This window comes from Aedes aegypti, chromosome 2 (genome assembly GCF_002204515.2).
Source record: "Aedes aegypti strain LVP_AGWG chromosome 2, AaegL5.0 Primary Assembly, whole genome shotgun sequence".
Taxonomy (NCBI): domain Eukaryota; kingdom Metazoa; phylum Arthropoda; class Insecta; order Diptera; family Culicidae; genus Aedes; species Aedes aegypti.
The window spans coordinates 292,855,104-292,870,644 of record NC_035108.1 but is presented as its reverse complement, the minus strand read 5'-3'; the positions used below and the strand labels follow the sequence as shown (position 1 = coordinate 292,870,644).

The following is a 15,541-nucleotide window of genomic DNA, read 5'->3' as shown; positions in this document are numbered from 1 at the left end:
TGTTGGAGACTTGTTGTTTCAGATATGACAATTTGTGCTCATTATATGATTGACTGATATTTTAATTCGCACAAGAACCAAGAGTTATGTAATGCAACATTGCACATTTTGTTTCAAAAGCGGTACTCTTTGTATCGATAAGTCGTCAAATTAGACTTAAATGAGTTCTGATTTGGCAGCTCGAGCCGGAACAGTAGAGCTTCATAGGCCTGACCCCGACCTCGTAAATGAGCCAAATTGTAGAAGGTAGCAAATTTCCATCGACGATAGCTTAATCAGTACAAAATACCGACAAAGCTCGAAATGTTTGAATTTCAGTCAGTCATATTAAATTTACTCCACATTTATCACTTTTATTGCAGTCAGATTTTTATTTGTTTTGAAATCGTGGAATATTTTCCTGTTTGTTGGAACAATCATCCAAGGCATCCAAGACATGATTATATTATGGTTTAGATTACGATTTTCTATTGCAAGTGTAGTAGAACTAATGATTTCCTTTTTCTTCTTTTCCTCTTTTCAGATGCAGTCAGTGTATTTGGCGGTAAGCAACCATATCCCCACTGTATGTTTTGATTATAGATTCCGAATTGGCTAAATATGCAATGCTTAAGCAATATAGATACGCTTTAGTAAGGATAAGGATTTCGATCTTAGGTTTGCGGTAGAACATGAACGAGGGAAATTGAGCAGATGGCTTTCATAATGAATATTTTGTTCTATTTTGAATAACTTGAAGACTTGCGACAACTAATTAATCCGATATGAAGTATAGTGATTCACAATTTTTGGAGTCCTTTATGCACGGGACCTTCTTTAGCCGAGTGGTTAGAGTCCGCGGCTACAAAGCAGAGCCATGCTGAAGGTACCTTGGTTCGATTCCCGGTCGGTCCAGGATCTTTTCGCAATGGAAATTTCCTTGACTTTCCTGGGCATAATGTATCATCGTACCTGCCACACGATATACGAATGCGAAGATGCAAGGATGAAAAAAATCGTCTCTAGCGACAAAAAACACAGTATTTGAAGGGTCTAAGATGGCCGTCGTTCATGCAGCAGCATGATTTTAACAGCTCATTACGCGCGCGTAAAACGGATACCGTTTTGATTCATATTACGGACACTTAAGGCCTCAGTGAAGTATAACCCAGCACAGAGCATACAAAATAAATCATTCTGTATGGTTCCTTAGCGTTATCGAGCGTCGGAAACCCTTAACTTTCAACTGGTGGGTAAAGAATTCGCTTCTGCAACTTGAAAAAAATTAAATAAATCAAAATGTGTGGCCTTTTCATGATTCTTATTCCGGACGCTTCCTCACTTTTGTCTCATATTCCGGACACTTTGATTCGAATTCCGGACAGCTCATGATAATCATTAATGGAATAGTCAAGACATTAATTGAAACCGCATAACCACCAGAGAGACATCTAAGGTAGTTGGGCATCAAACATTTTCAAAGATATTTATGGAAAAAGCTTACTCAAACGAGCTTTGAAATTAAGAACTTTTAAACGGCAGAAATTGAAATATTTCGTTTGAAATGTTTCCCATACAAAGTAGAGTGTCCGGAATTTGAAGTTGTCCGTAATATGAATCAAAACGGTATATGAAGTAGCCGCTGCACTGTTTGTCGTGGGAAAAATAGTTTATCGGATGTTGATCAACTTTAATCATGCCGCATTCACGCTATTATTTTTCGCTCAAACAATGTTCGAACGATTTCAGAATCACAACTCCTATGTCTGGACTTAAATCAATAAGTAAAAGTGGAAAAATCTTTATAATAATAGAACTTTGATTCACGAACAGTTAATCGGTAGCACACATGCAACATTATGCATTATTCGGGGAGTGTAGTTTGTTGTGATAACTTGACGACAAAAGGTCAATCGTTGTTGCTTTGATCGCAAGATAAAGAACAACCGGGATGCATCATGTATTTTGTCATGATCACTGGATTTCCATCTTTACAAAAATGGCAACTTTGGCAAAGATAGCTCTCTATTAATAACTGTGAAAGTTCTCATAAGAACACTAAGCTGAGAAGCAGACTCTATCCCAGTGAGGACGTAATACCAAGAAGAAGAAGATGCACGGATATCATTTCTGATTTTTATTTAGTTGTGATGAAATAGGCTATTATAACAAATTTTTGTCAAAGATTCTATCTTATAGGGATCGATTTAAAACTGTTTGACTATCACCAATAGAACCACACTGGACGAAAGAACTGTAGCAATTGAGATCCTAAGGAAGGTCCCAAACGGACCGAAACGTTGGACAAAATAAAGTAACAGTTTTTTTTAATATTGTCAAGAATGAAAAGCCGATTTAACATCAAGAAGGAACTACAGTCGAACTACCAACGATATCATCGATAGACTTTCTACAGTGTGGATTTCAAAAATTTTCTAGCACTATCACCTGAATTCCGATATAATTTTTACATTATTGTTATTCGGCATTCTCATACCATGTCATGCCGAATATATATCCAGAATATAGGGTAGAAGTACCAATTATGACAATAGTGGACACGAAAAGAGATTTCTCTCATTGTTTCACTAGAATATAACGGCCAATATTCACAGGAATGATGAATCTACTTGTTTTTGATGATAACTAAATCTTGATAAGAGTATTTGTGCAATACGCTTCGAAAAATGAACATTTGAAAAGTTTTCCTTACACATATGTCATTTACTTAGCGGTTTGCTTAAGGACACCCGTTACGAAATTTATGTTTTCATCCGGTAAAACTGCTTCAACCGATAAATGTATGTTTCCTATGCAATGAAATTTGCCACTTTAAGTTGGAAATCGTGTTATTTCCACCGGTGATAACTGGTACAAAGAGTGTATGAGAGCCCGATTATGGCAATACTTTGGAGGCGGTTTGCTTACATTTTTTGATTAGTGAAATAAAAGAAGTAAACCTGTTTTACGATTGACTTCCACAACGGGACGGTTCAGTAAGGCATTACCTTCAGGTTTTGTGCTCAATTAGTAGAATTTTTAAATCACACGTTCGCAAGCGACAGCTGCTGTTCTCATGGTAGAGAGGTTGTTTCAGCGTTACTCGATTTTTGAGTTTTCGTTTTTTTTACCTCAAAATTATGCACTGGAAAGGTAATGTGAGTTCATTAATGCTGTTTTGTATCATATTTTCACTACATTTTGACTCCTTTTAGAAAAAAACATTTGCTCCCATGAACCATTGCGATAAATTGATTTAATGTTTATACAACACAAAATTTCTGAAAAGTTTATAAACAATCACTTAATTAGTTATAAGCGTTGCATTATCACTCACTCTGGATTGCATTTGAATCCGTTTCATGCAAATTTTTAAAACCAATTTTTGAAGCTTTAAGCCTATTTAATACTAAAACCGTTTAATTTAACTGTTCCGCGAGGCTTCAAACAAGTAATTAACATCAAAAAGTCATGCTTACGATTTGGAAACGCGAGTAAAATTTGATTTTTATCCATACTGTCGACCTATTGCATCCATAATTGGCACTCTTATTTTATATGCTTACCATTTTACGTCAGTCCAGCGGAATTTGACCGTTCGCCCTCCGCTTATGAAGCGAACGTGCAGCCAACTACGCCACGTTGACCCCCAAATCGCGCAATTCTCGGGAAAGATGTTATGTCAAACGCTGCTCTGGACTTATCGTCGTGCGACCGTCGACGACAATGTCGGTTCGATAATCACTCATGAACTAATTTGCTATTGGTACCCAGCTCACCATAAATCGTATTTTAAGTCCAATCCCCCATGTATGGTTTATATTAAATAGCACTATATGCTTATTGGCATTATATCCGGCGTAACTCAACATTTTTACACAATATACGGCTTATTGCTTATAACCCATAAATGTAATTTCATACATTTTTTTATAGACTTATAATGTGGTTTGTCATATTCGATTCAACTTGAAACATGTTTGTATGTGATTTTTGCTATACATTTTTAAGTCATTAAATCAAATTCACGTTCTTTTTTAATATGCTGCAATTTAGTCCCAACTGTAGTGCTAAACAGTAGTTTGATTGTGAATTTTGATTTGTATACCTACCCATTATCACAGTTACTCCAAAATAAATTATATAAAAAGTTAAAGATCCGTTCAAAATAAATCATTATGCAATTTTTTCACTGCAACCGGTCACTAAGATACCACAACTTGTTTTAAAACATAAGATAACAAACTTTAGAACTAAATGGAGAAATAGATTTTTTCCAAAAAACTATCAAATATACCCCGTTTTACGGTATTTCAATTTGTCAATTATTATTGATTTTAGATTTTAGATTTGCTAGTTCAACTATTTAAAATAGTCAATTCAACCGTAAGCAGAGATTGAAGCTATCGTAGATGTAATTGGCATGAAAGGAAAACACTACTACATAGATGAGCCGATTTTGTGAGCTGCTTTTTCAAACCATTTTTCAGCTAACCTGCAAAACATAAACTTTCTCACCTATGTTATGCATGTCCATAAGAATTAGCACAAAATAAAAAAAAGGATTTTAACAAAAAAAATCGACTTTGCAACGGTGACAACCAGAGATTGAATTCGGAAAAAATTGAGAATATCATTCACTTATCGTTTTCTGTAACAATCATGATCCGCAGCACATAATGAGAACATGTTTATCATTTACGGTTACAGCTATGATTAAATTGGGTTCTAACGCTGAATGATAACACCCTTATAAACAAGCTCCAAACCTGGGTGACACTATTCTGCCGTTCTACGGCAGATGTCCAGGGATATATTTTTTATTTTGTTTTTTTTTTCAATGAACGATAAAACTGGGTTTTATCATTGCTCTCTCTTTGGAGCTCTCGTTTGTTGATGTTATTTATCAAGGTAAATAAGTTAAGATGGGCTTCGTGGCCGTGCGGTTAGTTTTATCAAGCATTTAGCCGCATTGAGTCAAGGGGTTCAGGTTCGATTCCCGCAGCCATGTTGGCTTAGTAACTCCGATTTCAAAGTAATAAAATTCGGGAATCATAAATGACATTGGTTCGAAAAAGTATCACTCTGTACGCCTGAATGCAGAAATTATGCTGATACTTTTTCAGTTATGTCAGTGCAGAACCATCTGATTTTCTTTACCTTTGGGGTGTGGTGGGGTGAATTAGCAACAATCATCAATAACACGAACAAATTTCAATGACGTCCTACTTCGCCTTAAACCAACTCGATTTTTCACCTTTAGATCGTTTAGTTTCAGGATTTACAAAACGGCATAAATAAGATTTTCAACGTTCGCGCAACCTAACCGTTACTTTCACCGCTCCGTTGTATGGAGATACAAAGTGACTTAACCACGAATAAAAACAAAACACTACTCGATTTTACACTGGTACAAAAACGTCGTATGTAACTGAATGAAACGGCTTATCATTTTTTCATACAATTTTTGTGGGAAACGATAGAAACTACCTAGTGTTTTAACACGATCTGATTGCATGTAAAAATTAAGCGAAGTACACGGCGAAAAAATGTTATGCAGGGGATTCATTTTTAAACAGTTTTAGAAAGTAGGCTGTGATTTTCTTAATTAATTTTCTCAAACCCGTATGAAAGTTACTTACGTCGATTTGAAAAAGAAATCAAGAAATGTTTTCTTCCAAAGAATGTCGCAAGCAAGATGACACAAGACGAGTCTTGAATAATGCACATAAACCGATCCATGTTTGTGCATTTCTTGACATAACTTTCAGTGTTGCACAACTATTGAACAAAGCATTTTCGTTTGCGATTTCACTTTCAAGATGCAAGTAACCAATATTGACGAATGTTAGATGCTTCAACATGACAAGTTTCAGTGTTGCTTAAGATTGCGAGCATTCGCAAATGTGATGAGGCAGTTTACATTATTTATCGTTGATTATTTATGACTGAATTATCAAAGATAAATAATGTAAACTGATTTTACATGACAATTAGAAGAGATTGCGTGCCGTATAAATTAAAGATTTTTATTGATCCAACTGCACTTGAATAACATGTAGACCTTTCCTCAAAACGGGGGCATTCATTTTCATCAGGTTGTAGCATGGGCGTAAATAGTCATCAGACTTCGGAAGGATGGGGGGACACGGCCCATAAGCATTGAAGGTGGTGTATTGTAAAAGATTTACAAAACATCCCAATGCTTGTTTTCATAATATTTGTGAATGATTACAATGGCACATATTCATACAAAGGTAGGCCTTAACCACAAAACTGTCCCAAATCGATTGATCATTATTTATGTGTAATGTACTTTTTTCTAACAATTTTGGTTTATTTTGGCAATATAACGTTTTTTACATAATTAGATGATGTGACATCCCAAGTAGCACACATGTTATAATTTAGCATTATCAACAAATATATAACCTGATTTTGTTATATAAAAGTTGATAAAACTCTATTATAACATTTGTGTTGCTTGGGATATAATTCAAATGATATACAACGATTCAAAATAAAATTTAAATGAGATCAAGTTCTCCTACACTAATTCTGTTTGAGTTTTAACCTATCTATCACACGACTTTGATCGACAATATCTTTATGAAAAAAGTGTTTTATGAAAAGTACTTGAACCGACAATGTTGCAAATAGATTTTTTTTAGAAATCAGTTAAATTCAGGTTAACTTCTGCGTTCATGAGTCCTCTCATGGCATAGGGGTAACGCGCCCTAACTAGTGATCAGGGAGTCGTGAGTTCGATTCTCACTGAGAAGACGTGTAACTTTTTCGCAAATCTTCACATCAATTTGTCCATCTAATCCAATTGTTAATTATATGTAATGTTTAGCTTTTCGGTAGTTCTTAAAAAAAAAGGTTTTTCAATAAAGAAAAGGTTTATAAACAGTTTTACTAATGTAACAATTTGTTGGCTACTGGGCTAACATTGCACAGTTGGATTGTCTAATTCTGGGCAATTCCAGTCTAAGGAATTTTGCTTTTACCTGATTTATCAAAAATTCTTAAAGGGTAAAACATTAAATTTGGAAATTTAAAAATTTTAACATGAGATTGAGAAACGACTTTACTGGTAAAATATGCGTTTTTTTCAATAAGCTATCGACTTCAAATTCGTACGATTCGAACTAAGCAAAACAGATAATACCTTGTTTGTGAATTTGAAAATACACTATTTTGCTGACTTGTCATTATTTGAACTTATACGCAAAATCGATAAAAATTTAGTGTTCTTCTTCTTCTTTCTGGCGTTACGTCCCCACTGGGACAGAGCCTGCTTCTCAGCTTAGTGTTCTTATGAGCACTTCCACAGTTATTAACTGAGAGCTTACTATGCCAATGACCATTTTTGCATGCGTATATCGTGTGGCAGGTACGAAGATACTCTATGCCCTGGGAAGTCGAGAAAATTTCCAACCCGAAAAGATCCTCGACCGGTGGGATTCGAACCCACGACCCTCAGCTTGGTCTTGCTGAATAGCTGCGCGTTTACCGCTACGGCTATCTAGGCCCCAATTTAGTGTTGTTGTAGGTATAACTAAACGAATTAGTAATACATATTTATTAGGAAATACATGAGCAAAACCTACCAGTTTTCAATTAGGGACTGGAATATATCTAGAAGGAGGCTCACTTCACGCAAGTTTCATTCGAATTGGTAAAATATAAACAAATCTTAATCAACTAGGAATAAAAAGAAATTTTAGACTTTTTTATGATTTTACATGCGTATTTTTCTTTTTGACTTTATTTGTGTGAATTTTATCCGGCTAGTTCTTCACTCGCATTTACATGCATAATTTTTCAAAAAGCTATTGAGATTTTGAAAACAAACCTGTATATTTGGTCTTTAAATTTTTCAAACTTGCATTTAAAATACAGAGAAATGTGTAAATGTTTTCACCTCAAATTGTGGTGTTTCAACATTGTTTTAAAAATGATTCAAAATCGTTCAATCGATAAGTCATTATTGTTAAAAGCAAGTTTTATCTATTTTCCTAAATAATGGCATGCTTTTGAAATACAGATTTATAAGAATTTATAAGAAGTGTATCAAATATTTAAAACTACATCACATTTTCCAGTAACAACGATTCATATTATCATTGAAGATCATTGACTAAGATGGAAAAGAATCGAAGCCAAACTTCAAATTTTCAAGAGCACAAATAAAGAGAGCCAGATAATAGTTCAAGTTAAAAATTGGATCGATTAGTCACTCGCTGGTGGTGGCCAATCGATTAAATTTCGTGATTGTATGTCTGGTTCTCCAGATTTGTGCTATTGAAAATTTGAAGTTTGGCTTCGATTCATCTTCACCTGAAAAACTGATTTGCTGTTGTCAACAAAAGTAATCGCCTATCTCGATGCGTGGAAAAAATCTTCCCCGAAAATGCCAAGAAAATCACAGGAAATTTCATTCCCCATTCACTCAAGGAATTTGTTTTCTTTTCTTAAGCGAAACGGCATATCAAGCTTAAACAACGAAATTTCAGATATTGTTGGAATCGTTAAGAAGTTCTACGGCAGTCTTAAAAATAATTTTATCATTGACTCAAGTCTAGCACACAACACTTCAGATGGGTTCACAGTTGAGGTCGAAATACGTGCATTTGTAAAAGGTTATAAAATCTAGTGGAATTAAATGGTATAAAAATTTGGTTTCATTTATTTACGTATTGCTATTGCATACTAAACAATGATCATCCAGAAACATTTAAAATATATATTCAGCATGCAGTTCAATTATCTCACCATCTATTTTTTCAAAAATTTATAGGCCCATCCCTATTTTCGCCAATGGGTTGTGGCCAAATCAACGATCATTGACATATGAAGCAGAAATCTACTTTTGAAGGCTTTTTTACGGGAATCCATAGTTGGGATTAACTTTTTGCTTTTCGAATGCGTCACATAGACGTGTACTTACAGTGATATGGAGAAAACACTTTCGTGTGTTTTTTGGGGATTAACTCTAATTATTGTATGGACATGTTTTTGCATTGTATCACTTCTACCTAACGATGAGCTATTTTATTGATATTCACGTAAATAAAAATGTTCCGTTTCAATACTTTATCCAGAATGGAAAACCTACATGTTATTTTGTGACAAACGTCTATTATGCCTAACGTCCATTATGCCTAAAATGAAAACTTTTTGAGGAACCAGGATAACGTATGTATTATAGTAGAAGTGCTGAATGTAATCATTTTTTGATTTCATCTATAGCGAAGATCCTGTGGTTCACAGAACTGAGAGGCTGAATTGAAGTTACATGCTTCGAGAGGCCTTATTCTTAAGGATATCGTTCATCAAACGATGTGTATTAAACTTTCAAATCGTTTCCCAAAAAAATTGTTTCTATACAACTTGATTGTTGAAATTTCTTATGAGAATAAGGTATAAATATTCTATCAAATGTATACTTTGATCTCGGAAACTAGAGAAAGTGTATCAGTTATGGCTATAGTGGTTTCCTATTTGGCCATATGTGTTTTCTCGAAAACTTTCACATTTTGAAATTTTTGGGATGTTTTAACATCAAGATTCATTTGATATCAAACTACTTAAACATACAGAATGATTAAAATTTGAAAACAATCAAATTATCACGTATGGCGAAATAGGGAAACATTATGTCCATAACTGGTACACCTACCCTAGTTAGCTTCCAAAATTTTGACAGAATCTTGAATAATTTTGATCAAACATTGAAACAAGAGAGATTTCTTTCCTCCTTTCATAAACTAGAAGCTGAAATGCTCTTAGCAATTTCTCTGAGAATGATTGAAAAATACAAGATTAAGTGAATGGCCCAGATAGCCGTAACGGTAAACGCGCAGCTTTTCAGTAAGATCAAGTTGAGGGTCGTTGGTTCGAATTTCACCAGTCGAGGATTCGGGTTGGAAATTTACTCGACTTCCCAGGGCATAGAGTATCTTCGTTCCTGCCACAAGATACATTAATGCTAAAATGGTCAATCGGCAAGTAAAGTTCTCAGTTAACAACTATGGAAGTGCTCATAAGAACAATAAGCTAAAAAGCAGGTTCCCTCCCAGTTATGACTAGAGGGTCTTGTTTCCCGGACTCGGAAAAATCCCGGGATTCGGGATTTTATTTTTGAAAATCCCGGGATTTCCCGGGATCCCGGGACAAACATCAAATGCTTCCTGTAGAACCCCCGGAGCAAGTATTGAAGCTATGTTTAATTTTATAGAGCAGGTTCATAATAACCGAACTTATTTTCAAAGGTTAAGTTGAATTATAATGGACAAAAACAATGCTGTCTTAAATTTCATTTATCAATATTTCAGTTGAAGTCAATGGGCATTTATTATAGTTAATTTTAAACGAAAATCAATCATGATGCAGATGATATAGGCACAGATAACAGTCGTTTAAGTTCGATTGTAAAACTGTATCATTTGAAATGGCAACACTAGTAGCAACATCGTGGTAGCGCTGTTATCGCTAAGTTTCCATAAAATATTTCAAGATACTGATATCTACCACTGTTTGACGCAATACGCTGTGTGGCGGCGCTAGTGGTTTCAATGTGCTTCAGTTTGAATATATTCACATGTTTTTAGAAGATTTTTGTCATAGCATAAACATCTGTTATTTGTGGTATAGGTATAGGTGATACCAATCATTTTTAAATTTCACCATATCTTTTAAAATCTACTCTTATGATTACGCAACTTTTTTACATTGTTCTGTCATGTGGAATCTTCATGCTTTTAAATTATCGAAATGACAGTCACAGGCATGCAACTCCTGGAAAAATGTAAGCTACACCGGGCAAACTTAAACTGTTTCGGGAAGATAAAATGACATCGATAAAAATTTAATACGATGGAAAATTTAACCACCAAAGCATTTGTTGACAAATGAAACGCACCGTTGAGAAACCTGCTATAGTTTATTGAAAATTACGTTACTAACATACTAGAAAAAAAAAATTCAAGCATAAGTGACCTTAAACCTCAAATGAAACGCTGATTGAGTAAGCTGCAAAAGTAAAATACATTATCAACAGTAACCAGAAAACATGCTGCATGTTTTGTGCCATTGTTTGAAAATATTACAACGATGTTGTCTAGTTCAACATGCTATTTCGGGAAATCCCGGGATTTTCAAAAATATCCCGGGATTCGGGATTTTTTAGATCCCGGGTTTTTCCCGGGATTTTTGTCCCGGGATTCCCGGGACAAGACCCTCTAGTTATGACGTGACAACAAGAAGAAGAAGAAGAAGAAGAGGAATTAGACTGAAATTGCACATGCTAACTCTTGTTTTCAATCAATTAATTAGACATTCATTTACATAGGGTATGGTGCAGTTTTTGGTACATGAACTGTATTATAAAAATCCAATGCTCAATTTCCTTGTTCTGTGAACCAATACAGTGTTCGGGCTTGATTTTGGAGTTCAAATGATCTTTTTCCAAATTTGGTATGAAACCAGCTGGCAGCACAAAGCCAAAAGCCCAATTGTGACAGTCCCAAGAAACCAACAGGGCATCTTAGTTTAGATATTCTATTTATTCCAATCGCTTCTACCAGCCTCAACTATGCTCCTCCCCAATCAAATTATCGCACGTTACTCATTATTTTCCATTATCTATTCCCTCTCTTACAGATCAATCCATACGTACGGCATGAACGGTAACAACAATAACCGGGCATACTGAGTGCGGCCCTGGTCACTGTTTTTCTAATATTAATATGCTAATTACGATTACGATTATTTAAAACAAAAGAAAGAGAATCCTTACCGAGTCCGTGTATGACGAAGAAGCAGCAAGCGAACTTGATTGAGAATTGAGAAGACTGCGTTGTGTGGTACAGGGTGTTTGAAAAGTAGTTACAAAGACACGGAAGCAAACCGATCCAGTTTACAGTGTACTTATTGAGCGTGAGTGAGAGCAAAAGTCTTAAGACAGTGTGGACGAATGATGATTGTACATTATATTATTACTAAATCAAAAGAATACGTGCGGAGAAAAATGTGAAGAGAAAAACTTTAAAGTTTGACTTTGAAGGCTTAAGATCAAAATAAAAGAATGTGAAACTACTATTAATGATAATCTCGTTTCAAACTTGTACATAGCTTCGAGAACAAACAGACAATGCTTTAAACTTGTTTTTATTGTCCTATTTTCCATAATCATTATTTACACCGGGCAAGTTGAAAGTAAATGAAAATCCAACAGATCTATTTCGCATTTTACGTTTAGTTACGAATACCTATCGCACTTTTAATCAACCACTATTTAGAATGTATGACTAATTTATATTCGAACTATTAACATTATATCATCCCTTATTTCTTAGTTTAGTTCATAGAGATATATTTAAATACATGCGCAAAGTATCCCAGTTAACTTGTAATTATTAGCCTTTAATATCAAATTTTGGCGAACTTACTTCATGCGAGTTTCTTTTGCGATCCTCTGCGGTTCCCTAGGCTGTCTACTTATATTTTACCATGTGATCGACCCCATCCCGACGAAGTTCACGTTATAGTGCCAAGTCATGCTGACCATCGTCATTGTCGTCAGTTTCGTTGATAAATTGATGGAACAAGGGAAAAAACGATTCTCATTCAGCTCTTAACAAATCGAACCATGAAAAGACCAACTAAGTAAAGACTTTTTGATCTTTTCGGCACATTACTTCTGAAGAAAAAAAAATCGCACCCCACAGTCAGCACGTTTTCTCCTGGGAATCGCCTCAACTTGACATCTAAAGAAAGAGACACTCAAAAACACTTTCATCGTCGGTCCATTGAGCTACTGGTTTTTTGTGCAATATTTTCGAGCCCAAATTGATCCCTGGAGAGTAGCGTGAACTTGTTGAAATCTATTGAGCTTATTTTTCCTCTGACACGAAACCTCAGCAAACTTCTAGCCGTGCTTAGAATAGATTCTAGTCTTACCCGTGAAGAAATCATTGAATATTCGAATAAAACGAGAACAAGCAGACGGAACAATAGTGCCTCTTTTGTTATCCGAGTTTTTGAGTGCTGTCCATCCATCTCGCAAAAAATAGAACACAATTTTGAAACAGTAAATTTACAATTCAGAAGAATAAAATAAAACGATTTCTCAAAATGATTACTCACTCCATATACAGTTATAATTTTCGAAAAGTCAATATTATCAGTAAACACATTAAAGCAAGTTAGAAGACAAATCAAATCAGCGGATGAAAACAATCCACATGTTATCGAATAAGCATTCCACTTTAATTGCGTATACAAAACATGTTAATATTTTATAATTATTAAATCTTATGTGAAGCAGCGAAAGTGAAATAAATGCAAAAGTAAACGCTATAATCGATTTGGTCTCAATGATTTGAAAGAAATTCATTTAGTTTTATTTCAGTTGTTATCATTCATTGCATTAGAATTCAAGATTAGATTCTGTTGTTGCCTGTCGATCTTGTAATATAATCATCTTTGAGGATTGAATTATATTTTCTCTCTATTTTATGGATTTCAATGAAAATCTGAAGGTTTTATTAAGGTTTCAGTATAATTGCTGGATTTAATAAGACATCCTTTCCTGCCCCGAGTACGATTCGTTCGTGTCTAAGGAGAAGATGAATCGAAATCAAACCTCGAATTCTCAAGACAACACATCTAGAGAACTAGACAACCATTTGTGCTGAAGATTTAACTCACTGGTCACTCGTGTCAGTGGTGTCCGTGTATTTAAAATTTTTAGCGCCAACGGTAGACTGGTACAGTCACCCCACAGTTATGGATAGCATTCAGACATGGATCAGAAATGGATTAAAATGGAATATCTCATCCAATAGAGTTGCAATTACGTAGAACGTATTTTAGCTACGTGAACCATAAATCTGTACAGTATCGCAAAAAATCATGCTTAAGCATTTTTTTCCGTCCGTAGGAAATAAAAGTGAACCGTATTCCCAGAAGCGTTGATTCATAACTGTGGGGAATGGATCATTAAAATAACCAAAACGGCCGCTATGAAAAGCGATGATAGCGCCCCCGTAGCCTTGTGTGTTTGACAGAACTGCAATGCTGTCACAATGTTAAATCGCATATACAGTAGACCTATTCATATTTAATGTCGGGAAATCAACCAGTCAACCAATATTTAGATTTTTCATGTTAAAATGAACTTCTGGTCAAAATTTCAATCAATTTGGAGAAAAATTAGGTGTGCTTCAAATCAATTATGTATTTTTGGGCTAATTTCAAGCTATAAAAAATCATAACTACCGTAATCCGGGGTAACATTGATCAGTTTTTTAGATATTTCTAAAATGTTTCATTTTAAAATGGGAATGTTGCAAGTTTTATATTTTTAAAACAAGTACAGCCACCCATAACTCGCGACTATATGCTGTATTTTGTTTTTTGAAAGGTTTAAGTATGTTTAAAACAATGTTTTAAACGATTTTTTTATTTAGCTGATATGGGGTAACATTGATCACCTATGTAAACAACGTTCGGAAATATTCAAAATGTCGTTACTTACTTAAATCATGGCTTCTGAAGCCGAATATGAAGGCCAAACGCTTACAAGTCATTTACTTTTTGAGTTATTTCAATTTAAAAATACCTCGATACGTGGAATACGCCTAAAGGTAGGCAATTTCCTAAGGAAATTCTACATTCTTAACAGTAATTCGTTAATGTTGCCTAATTGATTATTCTCATGAAAATTTTGACAACAGAATCATTTCCAGAGATGCCATTTTTAGTAATAATCGCATTTTACTTGCTCATATCGCTTGCAGAACTTATGTGAGACATGAATCTTCGGTAGTGTCATCCTTAACTATTGAAATCGTTGTTTCGAAAAATTGACTAATTTACGCATGAAGTAACCGCAATTTTCGCAAAAATCTTAATTTTCATTAGCTCATGAATATAAGAAGCATAAGCGCAATTCATGCTTTGGAAATGTTGCGTTCATAAATGATGATACGAGCTTATTACGAGATGAGGCATTCCGATCAATGTTACCCCGCTGATCAATGATACCCCGGATTACGGTACCGAACGGATCACCAAAAATTATTGGAAATACCTCTACACAGTAGTTGATTCAACTCTACGAACTATTGTCGAACACGATTTTACGATTGGAGCAAGTTTTAACATAGTTTGGTTGAGGTTTGTGCTTCGAGGTTCTTGAAAATCACTATTTTTAGGAAGTGTTCTCTCTAAAAAACATACCTGTATGAAAATTTTGGATTTTTAATTTCTAGAACATGATGACTACACATATCTATAACTCAATCCCGTTGAAAGTTACAAGTATCTTACGAAAATAAATCGTAAAAAATAGTAAATAAGGAAGCACATATGTGAATCCGCTGTGGGGGAGTAAAGAGCACCATCGTGAGCTTTGAGGAATGTAAAAAATGAACACGTTAGCACTGCTTTTTCTAAGTCGACGATGATGATTGTTTGCAAATCGTTCTGAATCGTCAATGAAGTGCGATCAAAACAATCATCAATCGGAAAGAAAAAGCAATGCAACGCAACG

General features: G+C 34.8%; 1 protein-coding gene across 2 annotated transcripts in view; it reads left to right on the top strand.

The window, feature by feature from the left end:
- LOC5564506 (protein drumstick) overlaps positions 1–13,347 on the top strand; it is a 71,992-nt gene extending 58,645 nt beyond the window's left edge. Inside the window, exons 3-4 of one of the 2 annotated variants that reach the window (XM_021845375.1) lie at positions 524–544; positions 11,647–13,347. In XM_021845375.1, the coding sequence (XP_021701067.1) occupies positions 524–544; positions 11,647–11,698 (73 nt within the window). In that variant the 3' untranslated portion in view covers positions 11,699–13,347. Of the gene's footprint in view, positions 1–523; positions 549–11,646 lie in introns of those variants that run through there. The other variant, XM_001648780.2, reaches the window with a different exon arrangement.
- Positions 13,348–15,541: the final 2,194 nt, after the last annotated feature.